The following is a 17188-nucleotide window of genomic DNA, read 5'->3' as shown; positions in this document are numbered from 1 at the left end:
TATAATCCTCCCTGAACTGACAGGTAGGAGCCATTAATCTAGAGGTGCAGCAATATCTGATAATATCCAGCTCTGTTAACCCACCATCAGGGCCGTAGCCAGCAGTGGGGCTTTAGGGGCTGAGCCCCCTAATCGCATACCCTAAAGCCCCACCAGGTGCCCTAGAGCCCCCTAGCCAACTGCTGCCTTTCTCCCTCCCTCCCAGCCACTCTAGGAAGCCCACAAACAGGATTAGAACCTCACAGGGAACTGGAATTCGATCGGAGGCTTCCCAAGGCAGGAAGCCTCCAGTAGCACTCCTAGCATAAGGGGAAACACACAGAAAAGCTGTGCATGTGTCCACTCTGGGACAAGCCTTCAATTGTTCCATGAGTTTGAAAGACATAAACCAGCTCAAGGGATGCCCTGACCTGGGTAGCCCAGGTGAGCCCGATCTCGTCAGATCTCGGAAGCTAAGCAGGGCCGGCCCTGGCTGGTGTTTGGATGGGAGACCCCCGAGGAATACTGGGGTTGGGAGGCAGAGGCAGGCGATATCAAGCCACTTCTCTGAACGCCCTCCATGCCCCAGTAGGAGTTGTCAGAGATCACCGTGACTTCCAGGCCTTGGGCACACACACACACAAAATGCAAAAATGCCAAACAATAAAATAAAACAGCCTAATGTCCACCTAACAGGTGGACAAATACGGCATCTGAGCGAGAAGCAGATCCGCAGCTCTTCGGCTATCCTGGGAAAAGTAGCAGAAAACTCCCAAGGAGACACTGGTAAGCCTCCTGATGTGCAGAAGGGCATAACCCATCCCTTGACCTACACGCGACTGAGAGGTGGGAACAGCAGCCGTCCTGGGTTCAGCTGTCCGGAGAGCTGGCAGACCAAAACTGCAGGAACTGCATGTCTGCCCATCTGACGGCCCTCTCCTGGCACACTGAGGATGCAGGATCCAGCCTTCAGAATGAACTTTTCAGGGGGAAAGATGTGTTTCACTGGGGCTGTGTGCTTTCTGTAAGTCCATACAAGGCACTGAAATCAGTGGGCTAATCAGGCACAGAAAGCCAGCATCTTATGATTCTTGGCTGGGAGACTGATTTAAAAAAAAAACAAAAAAACTATATTCTCAGCCCTCATGGCTGCAAACCAAAAGTGTAAATCATGCAGGCAATGTCTAGTGAAGATCTGGAGCCCCTGGGGGCAAACAGAAGCAGCTCACGTTCTCTCCTGTGAAACTACCCTCTGAGACCTTCAAGCAAATGAAAGACAATCTGAAACGCACACGTGAAACACGCATGAAGCTGCCTTCTGCTGAATCGGGCCATCTGCTGAATCGGTCCATCGAGGTCAGTATTGTCTACTCAGACTGGCAGTGGCTCTCCAGGGTCTCAGGCAGAGAGGTCTTTCCCATCACCTCCTACCTGGAGATGTTGGGAACTGAACCTGAGACCTTCTACGTGCAAAGCAGGGGCTCTTCTACTGAGCCATAGCCCCTCCTCAATGTTTCCTTCTACTGAATCAGACCCTGGGTCTATCAAGGTCAGTAGAATCCACTCTGACTGGCAGTGGCTCTCCAGGGTCTCAGGCAGAGAGGCCTTTCACATCACCTCCAACCTGATCCTTTTTACTGGAGATGCCGGGGATTGAACCTGAGTCCTTCCGCATACCAAGCAAAGGCTCTAGCTACTGAGCCACAGCTCCTCCCCAATTTGCTCGTTGTGTGTAATTTTTTAAAATCTACCAATCACAAAGAACAATAAGCGGTGTGACGATTTCCCTTAATCGATGCAAATTCTATGTCTTCCTCCTCTGCTTTCGCCACCTCCCCACCCCCAGCCACTGGGAACGCTGGAGTATAAATCTGTGTGTGTGTGTGTGTGTGCGCGCGCACGTGTGCGTGCTTGCATGCCTGGGCTTGCATGCCTGGAAGTCATGGCCGACTTCTGGCGACCCCTACTGGGGGCCTGGATGTTTTTCAGAGAGGGGACTTGCAGTGTTCCCTCTAAGCTGAGTTAGTGTGAGCTGGCTCACAGTTTTTTAGCCTCCCGCTCACACATTGTTATCTTAGCAGAGGAAGGATGGCTCCAGAGCAAACTAATATATGCAGTAGCCAAATCGCTCACTCGCAACTTTAAGGCAAGTAGCTCACAAAGCAGAATTTTTGCTCATGAGACTCCCCAGCTTAGAGGGAGCATTGGTGGCTTGATAGCCTGTCTCTGACTCCCGGCCCTGGTATTCTCTGGAGGGCTCCCATCCAAGCACTTGCCAGAGTCAACCCTGCTTAGCTTCCGAGATCTGACGAGATCCGGCTTGCCTGGGCTCTCCGGGTCTGGGTGAGTATAAATGTTTTTTTCTAAACAGAAACTGCTGCACGTTTTCCAAAGCTATGTTTTCCAGCCATGAATACTTGAACACAGAGGGTGAACCCCCAGGGAAATGCTGACTGCAACTTTGGGGTCAGGAAGCAATTTTTCTCCAGGCCAGTTTGGCTGGAGATCCTGGAGGTTATTTGTCATCTTCTGGGCGTGGAACAGGGGTCACTGGGGGAGGTATTTGTGAACTTCATGCAATTGTGCAGGGGGTTGGATTAGATGACCCTGGAAGCCCCTTCCAACCCTACGATTCTAACAATAACGATATGATTGAGCAGTAAAGATTTTGAGCTTGCCGGATTCTGCGCCTGGATTCCAGTCCTTGCTCTGCATGGTCACAGAATCCACACAGCCCCAATCACGAATTTAACAAGTATATACTACTCTTTTAATGATAGAGGCTCACATGCCTCCCCTCATCAGTAAATAAAGTAATTTATACTTCTGTAGTCCAGAAGACGCAGCCAGAAGAATTCCAGCCACACACACTGCCTTTATCTACTTAACTTGCTGTATAACTAGATCTCCCAATTAATTCTGATGGCAAAGAAACTTTCCTGGGAGAGGGGGATGGTGGGCGATGGAATGGAAGGATGATGAACAATCGTGAAGATCAGGATCTGAGCAAGAACTTTTAAAGCCCTTCAATGGCCCCGGTTCGATGCACTTTAGGAGTGACTCCCTGCCTGCATAGACCTCTCCTCGTGTACATGGATGAGGCCCTCTAATTTCTGCCAGGAAACGGCACGAGACAAGCAGTGCTGGCGCCACGGCAGGAACTCTTGCAGCAACTCCTCACTTCCCCCCGCGAGCCCGGCCCAAACACTTACCACCACCTTCTTGCCTTCGTGCTCTTGCTCCATGTCTTCCCCGTCATCCTCTTCGTCCTCCTCCTCCTCTGCTTCCTGGTGCAGGTACAGGACGTTTCTCACACCGCGGGGGGGCTTGGCCCGGAGGGCCACCGTATCACAGCTGTCGTCACTGTCGCCTGCGGGACACCCACAAACCCAAGTCTTAGGAGGTGGCACTCTGGATCTCCCACCAGAGAAGGATGATGCTTGGACTCAACAGCTATGCACATTCTGCTCAGCAGGGCCAACTCACACACTACAGAGTACACAGGTCGGGCCTGTGGTCCCCCACTCTGTGTAACGATCAGACATGAGTTCTGGGTTCTCATTTCTCATATGCGGGGTACCCCATAATACTGCAACTCATATCAGGGTTGGGGGCCCGACCTAGGTATTCCATAATGTGCGAGTCAGAGATAATCTAGGGCCACCGGGCAAACTTCCTGCGGCTCGTTTATTGCTTATTTTAAACATTTATCACCCACCTTTCGGCCCTGCAGAACTGAAGGCGGCTTGTGATCAGTGTTCCCTCTAAGCTGAGTTAGTGTGAGCTAGCTCACAGTTTTTTAGCCTCCAGCTCACACATTTTTGTCTCAGCTTAGGAAGGCTGGCTCCAGAGCAAACTAATTTATGCAGCAGCCAAATCCCTTCCTCAGAACTTTAATGCCAGTAGCTCACAAAGTAGAATTTTTGCTCACAAGACTCCACAGCTTAGAGGGAGCATTGCTTGTGATGTATACAGAGCAACAGTTATTGAAAAGACGCATAAAAGACCACACGTTAACATTTCTATTAGGACTGCCAATAGATAAAAACTGAGTCAAATGCAGTCAACTGCCTTCGATGGCCTCCTGAAGATCGAAAGCGAGGGGGGCCGGGCACACCTAACTGGGGAGGTTATTCCATGATTCTGGGGCTGCCACCGAAAAGGCCTTCTATTCTTCTTCTCAGCCAGCGGTGCTTTCTTTTTTTTTCTCCCCCGGCTCAGCTCTTCCTCTCCAGAATCAATGGAACTTCCCTTTATCCAGAAGCCAGACATTCTTGCTCCCAGAGGAAGGGGAAATGGCAGACGGGGCAAAATCGGTGTGTGTGCGTGTTTATTAAAGACCAACAGTTCTGAAACTTCAGAAACAAAGCCAGAATAAGAAAGGACACAGGTGTACTGTCTGAATGCATCCAAACTGGGGGAAATCCCCTTTGTTTGCCTAAGGCAAATAAGAATGTCCTCCGAACAATCAAGCAAGGAAGCTTTAAAAAGGTGGCTCCTCCTTTTTCCTTACCTTTCAGGCCATCACAGAAGGTCTAAGTAAAGATCTCAGTGAGTTGGTGAATTTGGTGGACTTATTTGCAAGGGCTGGTCTAATCCTCTCTGTACTGGGAGGGAGAAAAGAAGAACAGCCCTACTGGACCAGACCAGTGGGGTCCATCTAGTCCAGCATCCAAACTTCAGCGCCCTGGAGGGCCAAAAAACAAGGCATAGAGACCAAGGCCTTCCCATAATGTTGCCTGCTAACACTGGCATTCAGACATTTGCAAGGGCTGGTCTAATCCTCTCTGTACTGGGAGGGAGAAAAGAAGAACAGCCCTACTGGACCAGACCAGTGGGGTCCATCTAGTCCAGCATCCAAACTTCAGCGCCCTGGAGGGCCAAAAAAAACAAGGCACAGAGACCAAGGCCTTCCCATAATGTTGCCTGCTAGCACTGGCATTCAGAAGTTCCCTGCCTCTAAACGTGGAAGAGAGGAAGTGCAAAACTGGCCATGGGAGAAGAGAAGAGATTGGATTTATACCCTACCCGTCACTACCCGAAGGAGTCTCAGAGCGGCTTACAATCTCCAATCCCTTCCCCTCCACACAACAGACACCCTGTGAGGTGGGTGGGGCTCTCCTGAGAACTGCCCTTGAGAGAACAGCTCTGAAAGAACTCCTAACTGACCCAAGGTCACAACAGCAGCTCCATGTGGAGGAGTGGGGAATCAAACCCGGTTCTCCCAGATTAGAGTCCACTGCTCCTAACCACTACACCAAACCGGCATTCCATGGTTCTCTTCTGGATATTCTCTGATGGAAACACATGGCTGAAGTCCCTGTAAGGGACTAGCGGGGAGACCATCCCTTTGTCAAAGCCATAGAGAACAAAAGAATCTCCTGGGGGTTATGACTTCCAAACACCTTTCTTGTTTGCATGCAGCTTGAAGGTGCCCCTCCCAGACAGGGGATGTCCTTGACCGGAGGAGAACCATCTGCTGAACTAGATAGACTCACGCCAATCCAAGTCAAGTCCCAGGGTCCACCGACTGCAACGTACGTACTTATTCCCTCACCCAGTGTCACGATTCACCAAGTTCTCGATGCTCACCTTCACTGTCGAGGATATAATCGCGGGGGAACATGATCCCACAGCCCATGATGTCACCCTTGTAGCAGCGGGGCCCAAAGGGGTCCCCTACTCCACTCCCGTGAAAGATCTTGCCGTCGTCTGCAAAAGAGGGGGAAAGGTTGGGGAAGGGTTCACGCACACCCCGACTATAATGCAAGATTTCCCAAAGACCCAGCCTGCGCACACAATAAACACAGTGCAATAAATGCCTCCAAATCTAGATGGAAACACCGTGGACTTCCCCTGAGATATACTGCTGCCACCTGTTCTGCCCTGGTCCCGCCCCAGTACCATGGTCTGGGTGGGAGGGCTAAAGAGACTATATAAAGGGATGCTACCTCAGCTTCAAGCTGCGGTGGCTCAAGTGGTTAAGACGCTGAACTGCAGGCTGTGGAAGGTCAGCAGTTCAAGACCCAGGTGCCGCATGACGGAGTGAGCTCCCGTCTCTGGCTCCAGCTCCTGCCAACCTAGCAGTTCGAAAGGAAGAACTTGCAAGTAGATAAATAGGTACCACTTCGGTGGGAAGGTAACAGCGTTCCATGCGCCTTGGTGTTTAGTCATGCCGGCCACATGACCATGGAAATGTCTTTGGACAGCGCTGGCTCTTCGGCCTTGAAACGGAGATGAGCACCGCAACCGTAGAGTCGGATTCGACTGGCTTTCGAGAAAGGAACCTTTACCTTTTTACCTCAGCTTCAGATCAGTCCGCTTGGGGAGCTTCTCTGAGCTTAGTCAGAAGCACGTGGCTTGGACACCCCTGCTGCTCCCAAGGACTCAGGGTAGGGTCGCCAGGTCCCCCCTGGCCACTGGCTGGGGAGGGGGAACATAGGGTTGCCAGATCCTGGTTGGGAAACTCCTGAAGCTTTGGGGACAGAGCCTGGAGAGGACAGGAACCTCAATGGGGTACAATGCCACAGAATTCGCCCTCCAGAACATCCATTTTCTTTAGGGGAACTGAACCTCTGTAGTTTGGAGATAAGCTGTAGGTCTGTAATTCCAGGGCACCCCCAGGTCCCGCCTGGAGGCTGGCATCCCTAGCTCAGAGGCTTCCCCGAGCTGAGCTTTGGATGAAAAGCAAAGGGACACCTTCGGCGTTCATCGGGGTGAAAGTAGGCCAGGGCAGAGTGTTAAGAAAGCGGCTGAAGTGGTCTCCCCTCGCCTCCTTCTTTGAGGCTCTCACCCCCAAAGACAATAGCAGAAAGACACTGCAATTGCTTTACTTTAAGTTACTGATGTTCGTGCAGTTCGGCTTAGGCATTTGAGGAAAGGTTCTCCCTCAAACACACAAGTGTTGATACGAAAGACATGAAAAATTCAGCTGAACTCTACTTCGTACGCATTATGTGCCACCAACTTGCTTCCAACCTAGAACGAGGGCTATTTTTGGGCAGGAACGCACAGGAACGGAGTTCCGGCTGGCTCCTGAGTTGGCCACGCCCAGCAGGAACTCGTTAGCATAATAGGCCACACCCAAGAGCAGAAACTCATTAGGACTGGCTACATTAGGGGTGTGTGGCCTAACATGCAAAGAAGTTCCTGCTCCAAAAAAAGCCCTGGGTGTTGACAACAAAGAAGGTAAACAGAATAACAAGCAAAAGGTGGGTGTGGCTGGATGACCACACTTCTGGTAACATGGGGGTGCGGCCTAATATGCTAATGAGCTGTGCTGTCATGGGTGTGGCCTAATATGCTAATGAGTCTCTGCTCTTGGGTGTGGCCTATTATGCTAATGAGCTCCTGCTGGACTTTTTCTACAAAGAAAGCCCTGAGCGACCCTATGAATTAACGACCTCCAAGGCATCCTAACATTAACAGCCTTGATCAGGACTTCTGAACTGAAGGCCCCGGCTTCCTCCACCGAGTCCATCCGTCGCACGTTGACAACGCCTTCCTCTTTTCTTACTGCCTTCGACATTTGCTAACACTGCTGTCTTTTCCAGTGAGTCTTGTCTTCTTTTGATGTGATCCAAGTACAATAGCCTCAGTTTAGTTTGTACATCAAGCTATTCTTAAGTCACGAGGAAAACAAATAAAGGTGATCAGTGCAGGAAGGAGAAAAGCACGCCGTCCAATGATAAGAGCTATATTATTGGCAACCAGAACTGCCCAAACGCAAGTTTCAGGAAGCTGGAACGTATTTCTTCTTCACCAGCTATACGTTTTCCTGGCTGTGACTTACAGCTAAGGGGGAGTTGGGAAGGTATTCATTTCTTCCCATCCTCCCTCAGCAATGGCGGCACTTTTCCTTTTTTCTACAAAGAAAGCCCTGAGCGACCCTATGAATTAACGACCTCCAAGGCATCCTAACATTAACAGCCTTGATCAGGTCTTCTGAACTGAAGGCCCTGGCTTCCTCCACCGAGTCCATCCGTCGCACGTTGACAACGCCTTCCTCTTTTCTTACTGCCTTCGACATTCGCTAACATGGCTGTCTTTTCCAGTGAGTCTTGTCTCCTTTTGATGTGACCCAAGTACGATAGCCTCAGTTTAGTTTGTACATCAAGCTATTCTTAAGTCACGAGGAAAACAAATAAAGGTGATCAGTGCAGGAAGGAGAAAAAAGCACACCGTCCAATGATAAGAGCTATATTATTGGCAACCAGAACTGCCCAAACGCAAGTTTCAGGAAGCTGGAACGTATTTCTTCTCCACCAGCTATATGTTTTCCTGGCTGTGACTTACAGCTAAGGGGGAGTTGGGAAGGTATTCATTTCTTCCCATCCTCCCTCAGCAATGGCGGCACTTTTCCTTCAGAAGCCGGAATTCCCTGCCTTAGGAAGGTAAATGGCAGAACTCTGCCCATCGATCTCCAGTTTTGATATATTATTTCCTTCACTATGTTTTCCCCAGAGTTAAACCCAAACACATGGTGAACACATAAACTAAGCTCATTATTACAGTTTGGTCCTTGCACCTGCTAAACACTTTCATTATGCTGTATGCTACTTTGCCGCTCACCTGCATACCTATATGTATGGACCGGTAAGTATGGACCGGCGGTAAGTGCCATTTCAATGTATCCGTCCAATGATAAGAGCTATATTATTGGCAACCAGAACTGCCCAAACGCAGGTTTCAGGAAGCTAGAACGTATTTCTTCTCCACCAGCTATATGTTTTCCTGGCTGTGACTTACAGCTAAGGGGGAGTTGGGAAGGTATTCATTTCTTCCCATCCTCCCTCAGCAATGGCGGCACTTTTCCTTCAGAAGCCGGAATTCCCTGCTTTAGGAAGGTAAATGGCAGAACTCTGCCCATCGATCTCCAGTTTTGACATATTATTTCCTTCACTATGTTTCCCCCAGAGTTAAACCCAAACAAATGGTGAACACGTAAACTAAGCTCATTATTACAGTTTGGTCCTTGCACCTGTTAAACACTTTCAATATGCTGTATGCCAACCTGATGGCACTGGTATTTCTGGCCACTGTGTGACACAGTGTTGGACGGGATGGGCCTTTGGCATGATCCAACATTGGCGTCTCTTATGTTCTTATGTTAAGTATGCCTGCATATGAAAGCTTATGGCTCGAATAAAACTTTGCTGGTCTTAAAGGTGCCACTAGATGTGAACTTTGTTCAGCAGAAATCCATTCAGTGCAACGGCTGCAATTTGGGTCCAGACCACAGCTAAGAACAGTTGTACACAGGAAGGCAACAGGCATTTGTACAGAGGCCTCATCTGAGCGGGGCCCGGTTTCAGTTCCAAGAACCTATTTGTCAAGATGGCTGGATATACCTGTACCTCAGGAAACATCCCACAGTTCCTACTCAGTGAGCTGGCTCAGTCAACACCAGGCAGCTCCACTACCAGGCCGAAGAGGGGGAAACATACCATTCATCACCCAGGATCGAAGCCAGGCAAGTTCGGAAGGTTGGGGTTATGCCCTGCCTCCGGGCAGCTGAGAACAAAAGGGAAAGGGAGGGCGCGGAAAGACAGGGCCACAGACCACTTGAAAGGCCCTGGCATGGGCTTGGTCTCTCCAGGTTCAGCTATGCGGTGGACGCAGGCGCCCGGAACACAGGCTGGCGGCCAAGGCCCTTTTGCCTCCACGAAAGAGGCAGGATCCTCGGCAAAAGGGCAGTAAATATTTCCCCCTGTAGCTAAGGAGACTTTGGGAACAATGTTGTGTAAACATTCCAGAGTGTGTTGAAAATCGCAAAGGCCTGCCAAGCCAGAGCGCCTTTTTAGGGAATCCCCCCTCAGCACAGTATGGGCAGGAAAGGGGGATCAGAATCAATATTCCCTCTAAGCTGCAGAGTCTTGTGTGCAAAAATTCCACTTTGTGAGTGACTAGCATTAAAGTTGTGAGCGAGTGATTGGGCTGCTGCATAAATTAGTTTGCTCTGGAGCCCTCCTTCCTGAGCCAAGACAAAAATGTGTGAGCCAGAGGCTAAAAAACTGTGAGCTAGCTCACACTAACTCAGCTTAGAGGGAACACTGATCAGAATGAAGCAGGGGGGCTGGGAAGGCCTACAGGGACTGAGGAAAGGAAGGGAGACAGAAGGTCCTTCCTGGAGAGAGGTGGGGTTAAGCAGTCCACCTCTCTTCCAAGGCTGTGGTCTCCCACCGTGGAGGGCTTGCTTTACACTCCAGAGAAAAAGGTCAAGATGGCTAGTCGTGTTAAGTCTGTCTCTAGCAGTAGAAAAGAGCAAGAGTCCAGTAGCACCTTAAAGACTAACAAAATTTGTGTCAGGACAGGAGCTTTCGTGAGTCACTGCTCACTTCTTCAGATACCGCTAGAATGCGAGTCCACCTGTCCTATGTATTGGGAAAGTGGAGTGATTTCAGATGCAAAATGACATCAGCAGTAGGGGAACATTTTAACCTTCCAGGACATTTGGTTGCTGACCTAAAAGTAGCAGTTATCTTACAAAGGAATTTCAAAGGGACATTAGAGAGACTGCTGAATTGCAACTGATAATGAAGCTCAAGACAATGTATCTACCTGGACTGAATTGAGACCTAGGTTTCCTGTCTCATTACCAATGCTGATTTCTCCATGCCTATTACCCCTCAGCATATCGAGGGGTAATCGAATCATGCCTGCTATTGTCATTTGCCTGCTAATGTCATTTGGCATCTGAAATCACTCCACTTCCCAACATACAGGACAGATGGACTCGCATTCTATCTGTATCTGAAGAAATGAGCAGTGACTCACGAAAGCTCCTACCCTACCACAAATTTTGTTAGTCTTTAAGGTGCTACTGGACTCTTACAGAGAAAAAGGGACAAGCTTATTGTTGAATTAAAATGGCAGAATACCGAAGAGGCAGAATGGGTTCTTCCATTTCAAGATGCTAGTCTGTTGAGGAGAGGGAGCAATATCTGAAGGCTTTTCCTTTAAAAAAATTACAAGTTTTATAAAAACTAGGAGATCAGGCAGAAAAGCAAGTTTCCGACACATGGTGAACTATGGAGGTTTAGAAAAAGAAAAAGAAAATGGGGTATCCTTTTTTGGGTGTTTCCGGACGTTTTACAGTCCACTTTAACGGCCTCATTCTCCCTCTATGCACAGAGCCACCTCGCATTTCTCCATTAATGTGGCTGTATCAGGAAGTTATCATAGGGAGGGGTCAGGGGCTATCCTGGCCCTCTCCCTTCCTGATCTTGACTCTCTCATTCAGGCACGGAGCTTAAAAGCCACCACTTCTCCAACACCAACAGGCAGGTGATTTTTCTTCAGTGGCTTGCGTTCGATGAAGTCAGCTCTGACTCACGGAAGCCAACACGGGAATTAAATTTTGTTATACTTTAGGAAGGCCCTGGACACCAAGGTTGCCAGCCTCCAGGTGGTGGCTGGAGTTCTCCAGGGATTACAACTGACCTCCAGGCGACAGAGATCAGATCACCTGGAGAAAATGGCCACTTCGGAAGGTGGACTCTGTATGGCATTATGCCCCAGTGAAGCCCCTCCCCTCCCCACCCCAAACCCCGCCCTTTTCAGGCTCCACCCCCAAAATCTCCAGGTATTTTCCAACCCGGAGCTGGCAACCTTATTGGACACCCATTTTATTTTGGTGCTACAAAGTAGCACAGCTACCGACCTTTAATTATCAATACTTTTCTGGGTTTGAAGGGTCTCCTCTGGAATTTCCCCCCCAGGAACAGCCATGCAGTAGTCTCTTTTAGGGAGGAACTCACAAGGTGCTGAGTTAGCCTCACCCGGTCTGAAAGGGCAAAGGTTTGGTGCCCCCCTTAGAACCTTGTCTGTGTCCTTAAGACTGCCACACCGCTCATCTACACAAGAGTGATAAGAAGGCACTGAGTGGACCTCCGGTCAGACACTGATGGCAAAGGGGATGCTGGAGCTGGAATGGATGCAATAGAATTTATCTGCAGACTGTTCCACATAAACATCGCAAAGGAGTACAGGGTGGGTCCACACTGTTCGGACAACGACCATCTACCACAGCTACAGAGATTAAAAAGTGCCCTTTGCCATAGCTTCGGAATGAGCTCCTGCCTGCGTTATGCCAAACTTGGCCCAAGTTCCTTCTCCACTTTCTAGCAGTTGACCCAACACTTGTGTTATCCGTGGCTTGTGACACCAAGGTGTTGAGTGAAACCTTATCTAGTGGACAATGACCACTGAGAGAAGCCATGCCAAGGAGCCGGGAAAAGGTCTTCATTTCAAAAGGACTGCCACAAGAATGACATCAGGCAACATCTCCAAGGGAACCCTGAAAACCAACAAGACTGATGATCCTCCGGGGTCATGCTGTCCACCTTTGCAGGGGGTACGTTGCTGGTGGGCTCCACGGTAGCAGCGGACTTTCAGATTCCCCGTTTACCAAACCTCTCTTCAAGCATGTAAGACACGGTCTGTGTAGACCTGAATCATTTGTGGGCTCAGACATATCCTGAGCAATGCTCCCTCTTAGCTGTGGAGTCTTGTGAGCAAAAATTCTACTTTGTAAGCTACTGGCATTAAAGTTGTGAGCGAGCGATTTGGCTGCTGCAAACTTAACGTTTGCTCTGGAGCCATCCTTCCTGAGCTGAGACAAAAATGTGTGAGCCAGAGGTTTAAAAACTGTGAGCTAGCTCACACTAACTCAGGTTAGAGGGAACACTGATCCTGAGACAGCTCCACGTTTGCCACAGAGGCCACGAAGTCCTGAGCCACTCCATGGACAGCAAATCCATGGTGGACATCGAAGTCCACCTCTACCAACAACTGTGAAGTCTCCAGTACTGGCAAGACCTCCTCAATTCAGGCCACAAAGTAAAACCAGAGTCCTTGGATGTAGCTTCTCCATTGAGGGGGGGGGGAACCCTGTTCATTTCAAGAATACATAGAAGACCATTACAAATCACAGAAAGTGTCAAATGCACACCAGATGGTGAAGGCTAGAGAGCCTGGGATCTTCCTGGCCTTGACAGGAAGAGAAAATCGGCACGAGCCAGCTGGCCGCAGAACTCGTTATCTGAGTCACAGCAATCTTTTGACTTTTGGTTTATAGCAACAGATCTCAAAATGGTGAAGCAAGTTTCCCTAGGAAGCATAGCCAGTTGCCAGAGATGCCAAGTGTTTATCCGCTTGGTCTTAGTTTTATACGGGACACTGACTCCGTCGTATGCATACGCATTCCACCCTTCCTTGTGAATTCTGAAGGTGATATAAAGTGTGGAATTCCCATGGACTTTAAAAAGAAATTAAGCAAGTTTCCAGCCTTTAAGCCTCCCCCCCCCTCCCCAAGGCCTCTCAGCAACTGGTAAGATGGCAGAAAGAGGGGACGAAAGGGATGACCATCTGAGAAGAATTTGGGGTTTCGGTCTTCTGTGCAGCACTCTGTCTCTTCTTTGGATTCATTTATCTAGTACGGGGTCCCCAACGTGGCGCCCACAGACACTTTTCACTGTGTCTGCCAAGTGTTTTTAGGAGGTCGGCAGGGGTCGGGTGAGGCTTTTGCCCAGCAAGGTTCCTGCTCGGCCATTGGAGGTTTGATCAGCTGTGCAGCTTTTTAAAAATATTACTTTGGGATCAGCTGCTAGCACCGAACAAGGATCTTCAGCGTGTAACTAGCTGCGGTAGCCATTTTGTGGCTGGCTCTGCCTCCTGCGGCAGCCATTTTGAGGCAGCTGTGTTGTGGCGGTGCCCATCACACTGTGTCAGAATGCCAAAGGTGCCCCCAGGAGAAAAAAAGTTGGTGATCCCAGATCTGGTACCTCTAATCCAAATCAGATATATAGACCACGGGTTCCCTTGGCAAGCTAAGCACTGCCTGCCCCTGGAAGGATTAGGACAGTGCCTGTGACACCAGCTGTCCCCTTGCGTACTGCCCTAACTACAGTTTATTCACGGCTTGCTAAATCAATATATACACAGGCAAGCATGCGCTAGCCACATACCAATGTAGACTGGCAATTGCAGAATCGTACTTTCCTTGGTGCAGAATCAATAATAGTGCCAATAAATAGTTTTGGTGACTAAGGGCAGCCTAGGTGCCATGCCCAGGCAAAATATACTTAATTCTGCCTCTACTGAAGATAAGAAGAGATTGTATTTATACCCCGCCCTTCACCACCCAAAAAAGCCTCAGAGCGGCTTACAATCTCCTTTCCCTTCCCCTCCCCACAACAGACACCCTGTGAGGAAGGTGGGGCTCAGAAAGCTCTTTCAAGAACTGCCCTTCAGAGAACAGCTCTGAGAGAACTGTGACTGACCCAAGGTCACACCAGCAGCTGCATGTGCGGGAGTGGGGAATCAAACCCGATTCTCCCAGATTAGAGTCCGCACGCCTAACCGCTACACCAAGCCGTACAGCTCTCACGAGTGAATAAGATTTCCTTCGTTCATTTGTGACTATTTAAGTGATGCAGATTCCTCTGAAAGTCATGCGAGAAATGGGGAGCTGCAAGTTCCTGGCAGAGCTGGGACTTGGATCCCAGGCATCTCGGTCTCAATGCAACACTTAACCAAACAAAAACAAGGATGGGCAACAGCTCCAGTGCAGACTGACTGACTGATTTACAAATGCAACCGGTTAAACCCATTTCACGTGCCTGCTGGTTCAAAGCAGGTGATAGAACAGCAGGTGGGGAAAGGAAGAGGGTCATCTTGAGAAAGACTTAACTCTTGGACAGAGCTGCTGTCTTTTTCTCCAACTGGCTCCAGGCTCTGGAAAGAAAGGGCAGGAGCTAAGCCTAGCAAGACTATCTACACGGTGGAAAACACCCAGGCCAAAAGGACAGAACACGGAGGGAGGCAAGGTCCAGTGCAGACTGGAATTTAAGGTGATGACAGGACAGCAGCCACTCCCTGCTCTGCTGGAGCCAGGCCGAGAATCAGCCTGAAACAGAAGGGGGGGGGGAAGAGTCCGAGAGGTCAGAACTTAGTGTTTCTTTGGATCCCAGCTGTGTTCCAAAGAATTTCTGGAGTCCCCTTGATGGGTGACCAAGAACAGCGGATAAACTAAATCCAAAAACGGCTTGTCTGCTACTATCAATGTCGCAGCACTAGGGGTGTGAATTCGGTATTTACTGAGCCAAAGAAATACCCGATAAACACCTTATTAGTATTTTTCGGGTATTTCCTAAACCGAATTGAATTCTCTAATCTTTAATTGGCTACCAATATCGAGAGTCCCAATAAAAGCCGATCTTGGTCTGCTTTTATTCAGCTTGGCACGGCAATACCGAATGGCAGCTTCTCCTGGCCCACAGTTTAAGCTGCAGGGCAGGAAGTGGTGGCAGCTACAAGCATGGATGGCTTCAAAAGGGAATTAGATAAGCATATGGAGCAGAGGTCCATCAGTGGCTATTAGCCACAAGGTATAGATAGGGACTCTGGGGCAAGTGATGCTCTGTCATCTTGGTGCTTGGGGGGGGGGGTCAACAGTGGGAGGGCTTCTAATGTCCTGGCCCCACTGGTGGACCTCCTGATGGCACTGGTATTTCTGGCCACTGTGGGATACAGAGTGTTGGACTGGATGGGCCTTTGGCCTGATCCAACATTGGCATCTCTTATGTTCTTATGTTCTTAAAAGCCTCACGTATCTAAAGGGATGATCCTTTATTTTGCAAGCCATGGCGTGAGTTTAAATGCTGAGCTGAAAAATTCGGCAATCCCGATTATTTCTCGAATCCCAATATCATACCTATACTGGGATTCCAGAATATCGGAGAATACTGATATTTTTCGGGTTCAATACACACGATCCCAAAATATACCATTTTTATGTGTGTGTGTACACCCCTATCCTGCACAGTGCACAGCCACAACAAAATAGTGGTTGTGTTCTAGGATTTGCCCTCATATGGGGCTGCATCTAGGCCTGACTGGCACCTTGTGCAAATCAAATATACATCATAGCTAGGGTTGCCAGCACCGGGTTGGGAAATTCCTGGAGATTTGGGGAGTGCATCCAATAGTTTTCATGGAGTATTCATTGGTGTCCCATGGGTTTCGCGATTTACAGACACCGTTCACTCCATCCCACCCAGAATGGTCACATTCTTAGAGAAATGCAAGCAAGAAAGAGACCGAGGAAAGTAAATCGAAATGCAAACTCTAACCATTCCATCAGTTCTTCCCACTACATCCTTCAGCTTTGTCGTACTGCAGATTCTTGCTCACCTGCATGGTAGGCTACAGATCCTCTGCTCCAGCCAGGATGCCGGTTTTTCGGGTAGTCCTACGGCAAGAAAGAGAGAGAACAAGGCATTTCATGGAACACTGCTATCTAACCACCCAGGATTCCTTCAACAAACAAGGATCAAGTTGTTAATTTGTGATTTTTAAAAGTGGAGTCTGCAAACTAACCATCAAGCTAGACAAGGAGGAGGAGGTGCCCTCCAGTTGCAACTGACTTATGGAGACTCCAATCCCAGGGTGTTCCAGGCAAAGGGAGGAGCAGAGGTAGTCTGCCATTGCCTTCCTCTGCACAGCAACCCCGGTCTTCCTTAGTGGTCTCCCATCCAAGTATTAACCAGGGCCAATCCTGTTTAGCTCCCAAACTCCAATAAATTCGGGTCAAGCCAGGCTATCTTGGCTGCCCAAGCTACCGAAGGCACTTATTTTCTTCACAATGCCAGGACACGGTCTTAGGAACACAGCATGGCATTTGAAGGGACCAATTCCCTTCATTCAAGGTTAATTATTTCAGGGATTAGACACGCAAAACCTGCAAGCAAAACCTGCTAGCGAGAAGAGGAATGAAAGCCCTTCCTGGATCTACTAAAAGGGGCTTTATTGCTCTGGAATACGGTCCCAGGTTCCATCCACAGTCCAAAGGAGCAATGTGAGCCTTGGTGACCTGGGGAAGTCAACACGGATTTGCCCCTAACAGATCCTGCCAGACCAACCCTCATTTCCTTCTTTGATTGAGAAACGAGCTTACTGGATTGAGGGAGTGCTGTTGATTTTGTTTACTTGGATTTCAGTAAAGCTTTTGACAGGGTTCCCCGTAACGTTCTGATGAGTAAACTCAGGGGTCATTTCGTAGAAAAAGAGGTGCAGGAGCTCATTAGCATAACTCATTCGCATAACTTATTTGCATATGCCACACCCCCTGACATCACCGGAAGTGTGTCAGAAGGCAACACCCACCACTCAGGTGCCACTGGACTGTTTTGGATTGCTAGCTATGGGG

The 17188-nt window shown here is 49.2% G+C and overlaps 1 protein-coding gene across 1 annotated transcript in view; it reads right to left on the bottom strand.

Annotated features, from left to right (window-relative positions):
- SPRYD3 (SPRY domain containing 3) overlaps positions 1–17188 on the bottom strand; it is a 60754-nt gene that overhangs the window by 1445 nt on the left and 42121 nt on the right. Inside the window, exons 8-10 of the mRNA XM_015423331.1 lie at positions 16174–16231; positions 5572–5691; positions 3192–3349 (exon numbers count right to left, since the gene is read on the bottom strand). Coding sequence (XP_015278817.1) covers positions 3192–3349; positions 5572–5691; positions 16174–16231 — 336 coding nt within the window. The remainder of the gene's footprint in view (positions 1–3191; positions 3350–5571; positions 5692–16173; positions 16232–17188) is intronic.

This window comes from Gekko japonicus, unplaced genomic scaffold, assembly GCF_001447785.1.
Source record: "Gekko japonicus isolate JY-2015 unplaced genomic scaffold, Gekko_japonicus_V1.1 scaffold1492, whole genome shotgun sequence".
In the NCBI taxonomy this organism is placed as follows: Eukaryota; Metazoa; Chordata; class Lepidosauria; order Squamata; family Gekkonidae; genus Gekko; species Gekko japonicus.
Note: the sequence above shows the minus strand (reverse complement) of the source record. Positions and strands in the feature narration are given on the sequence as shown.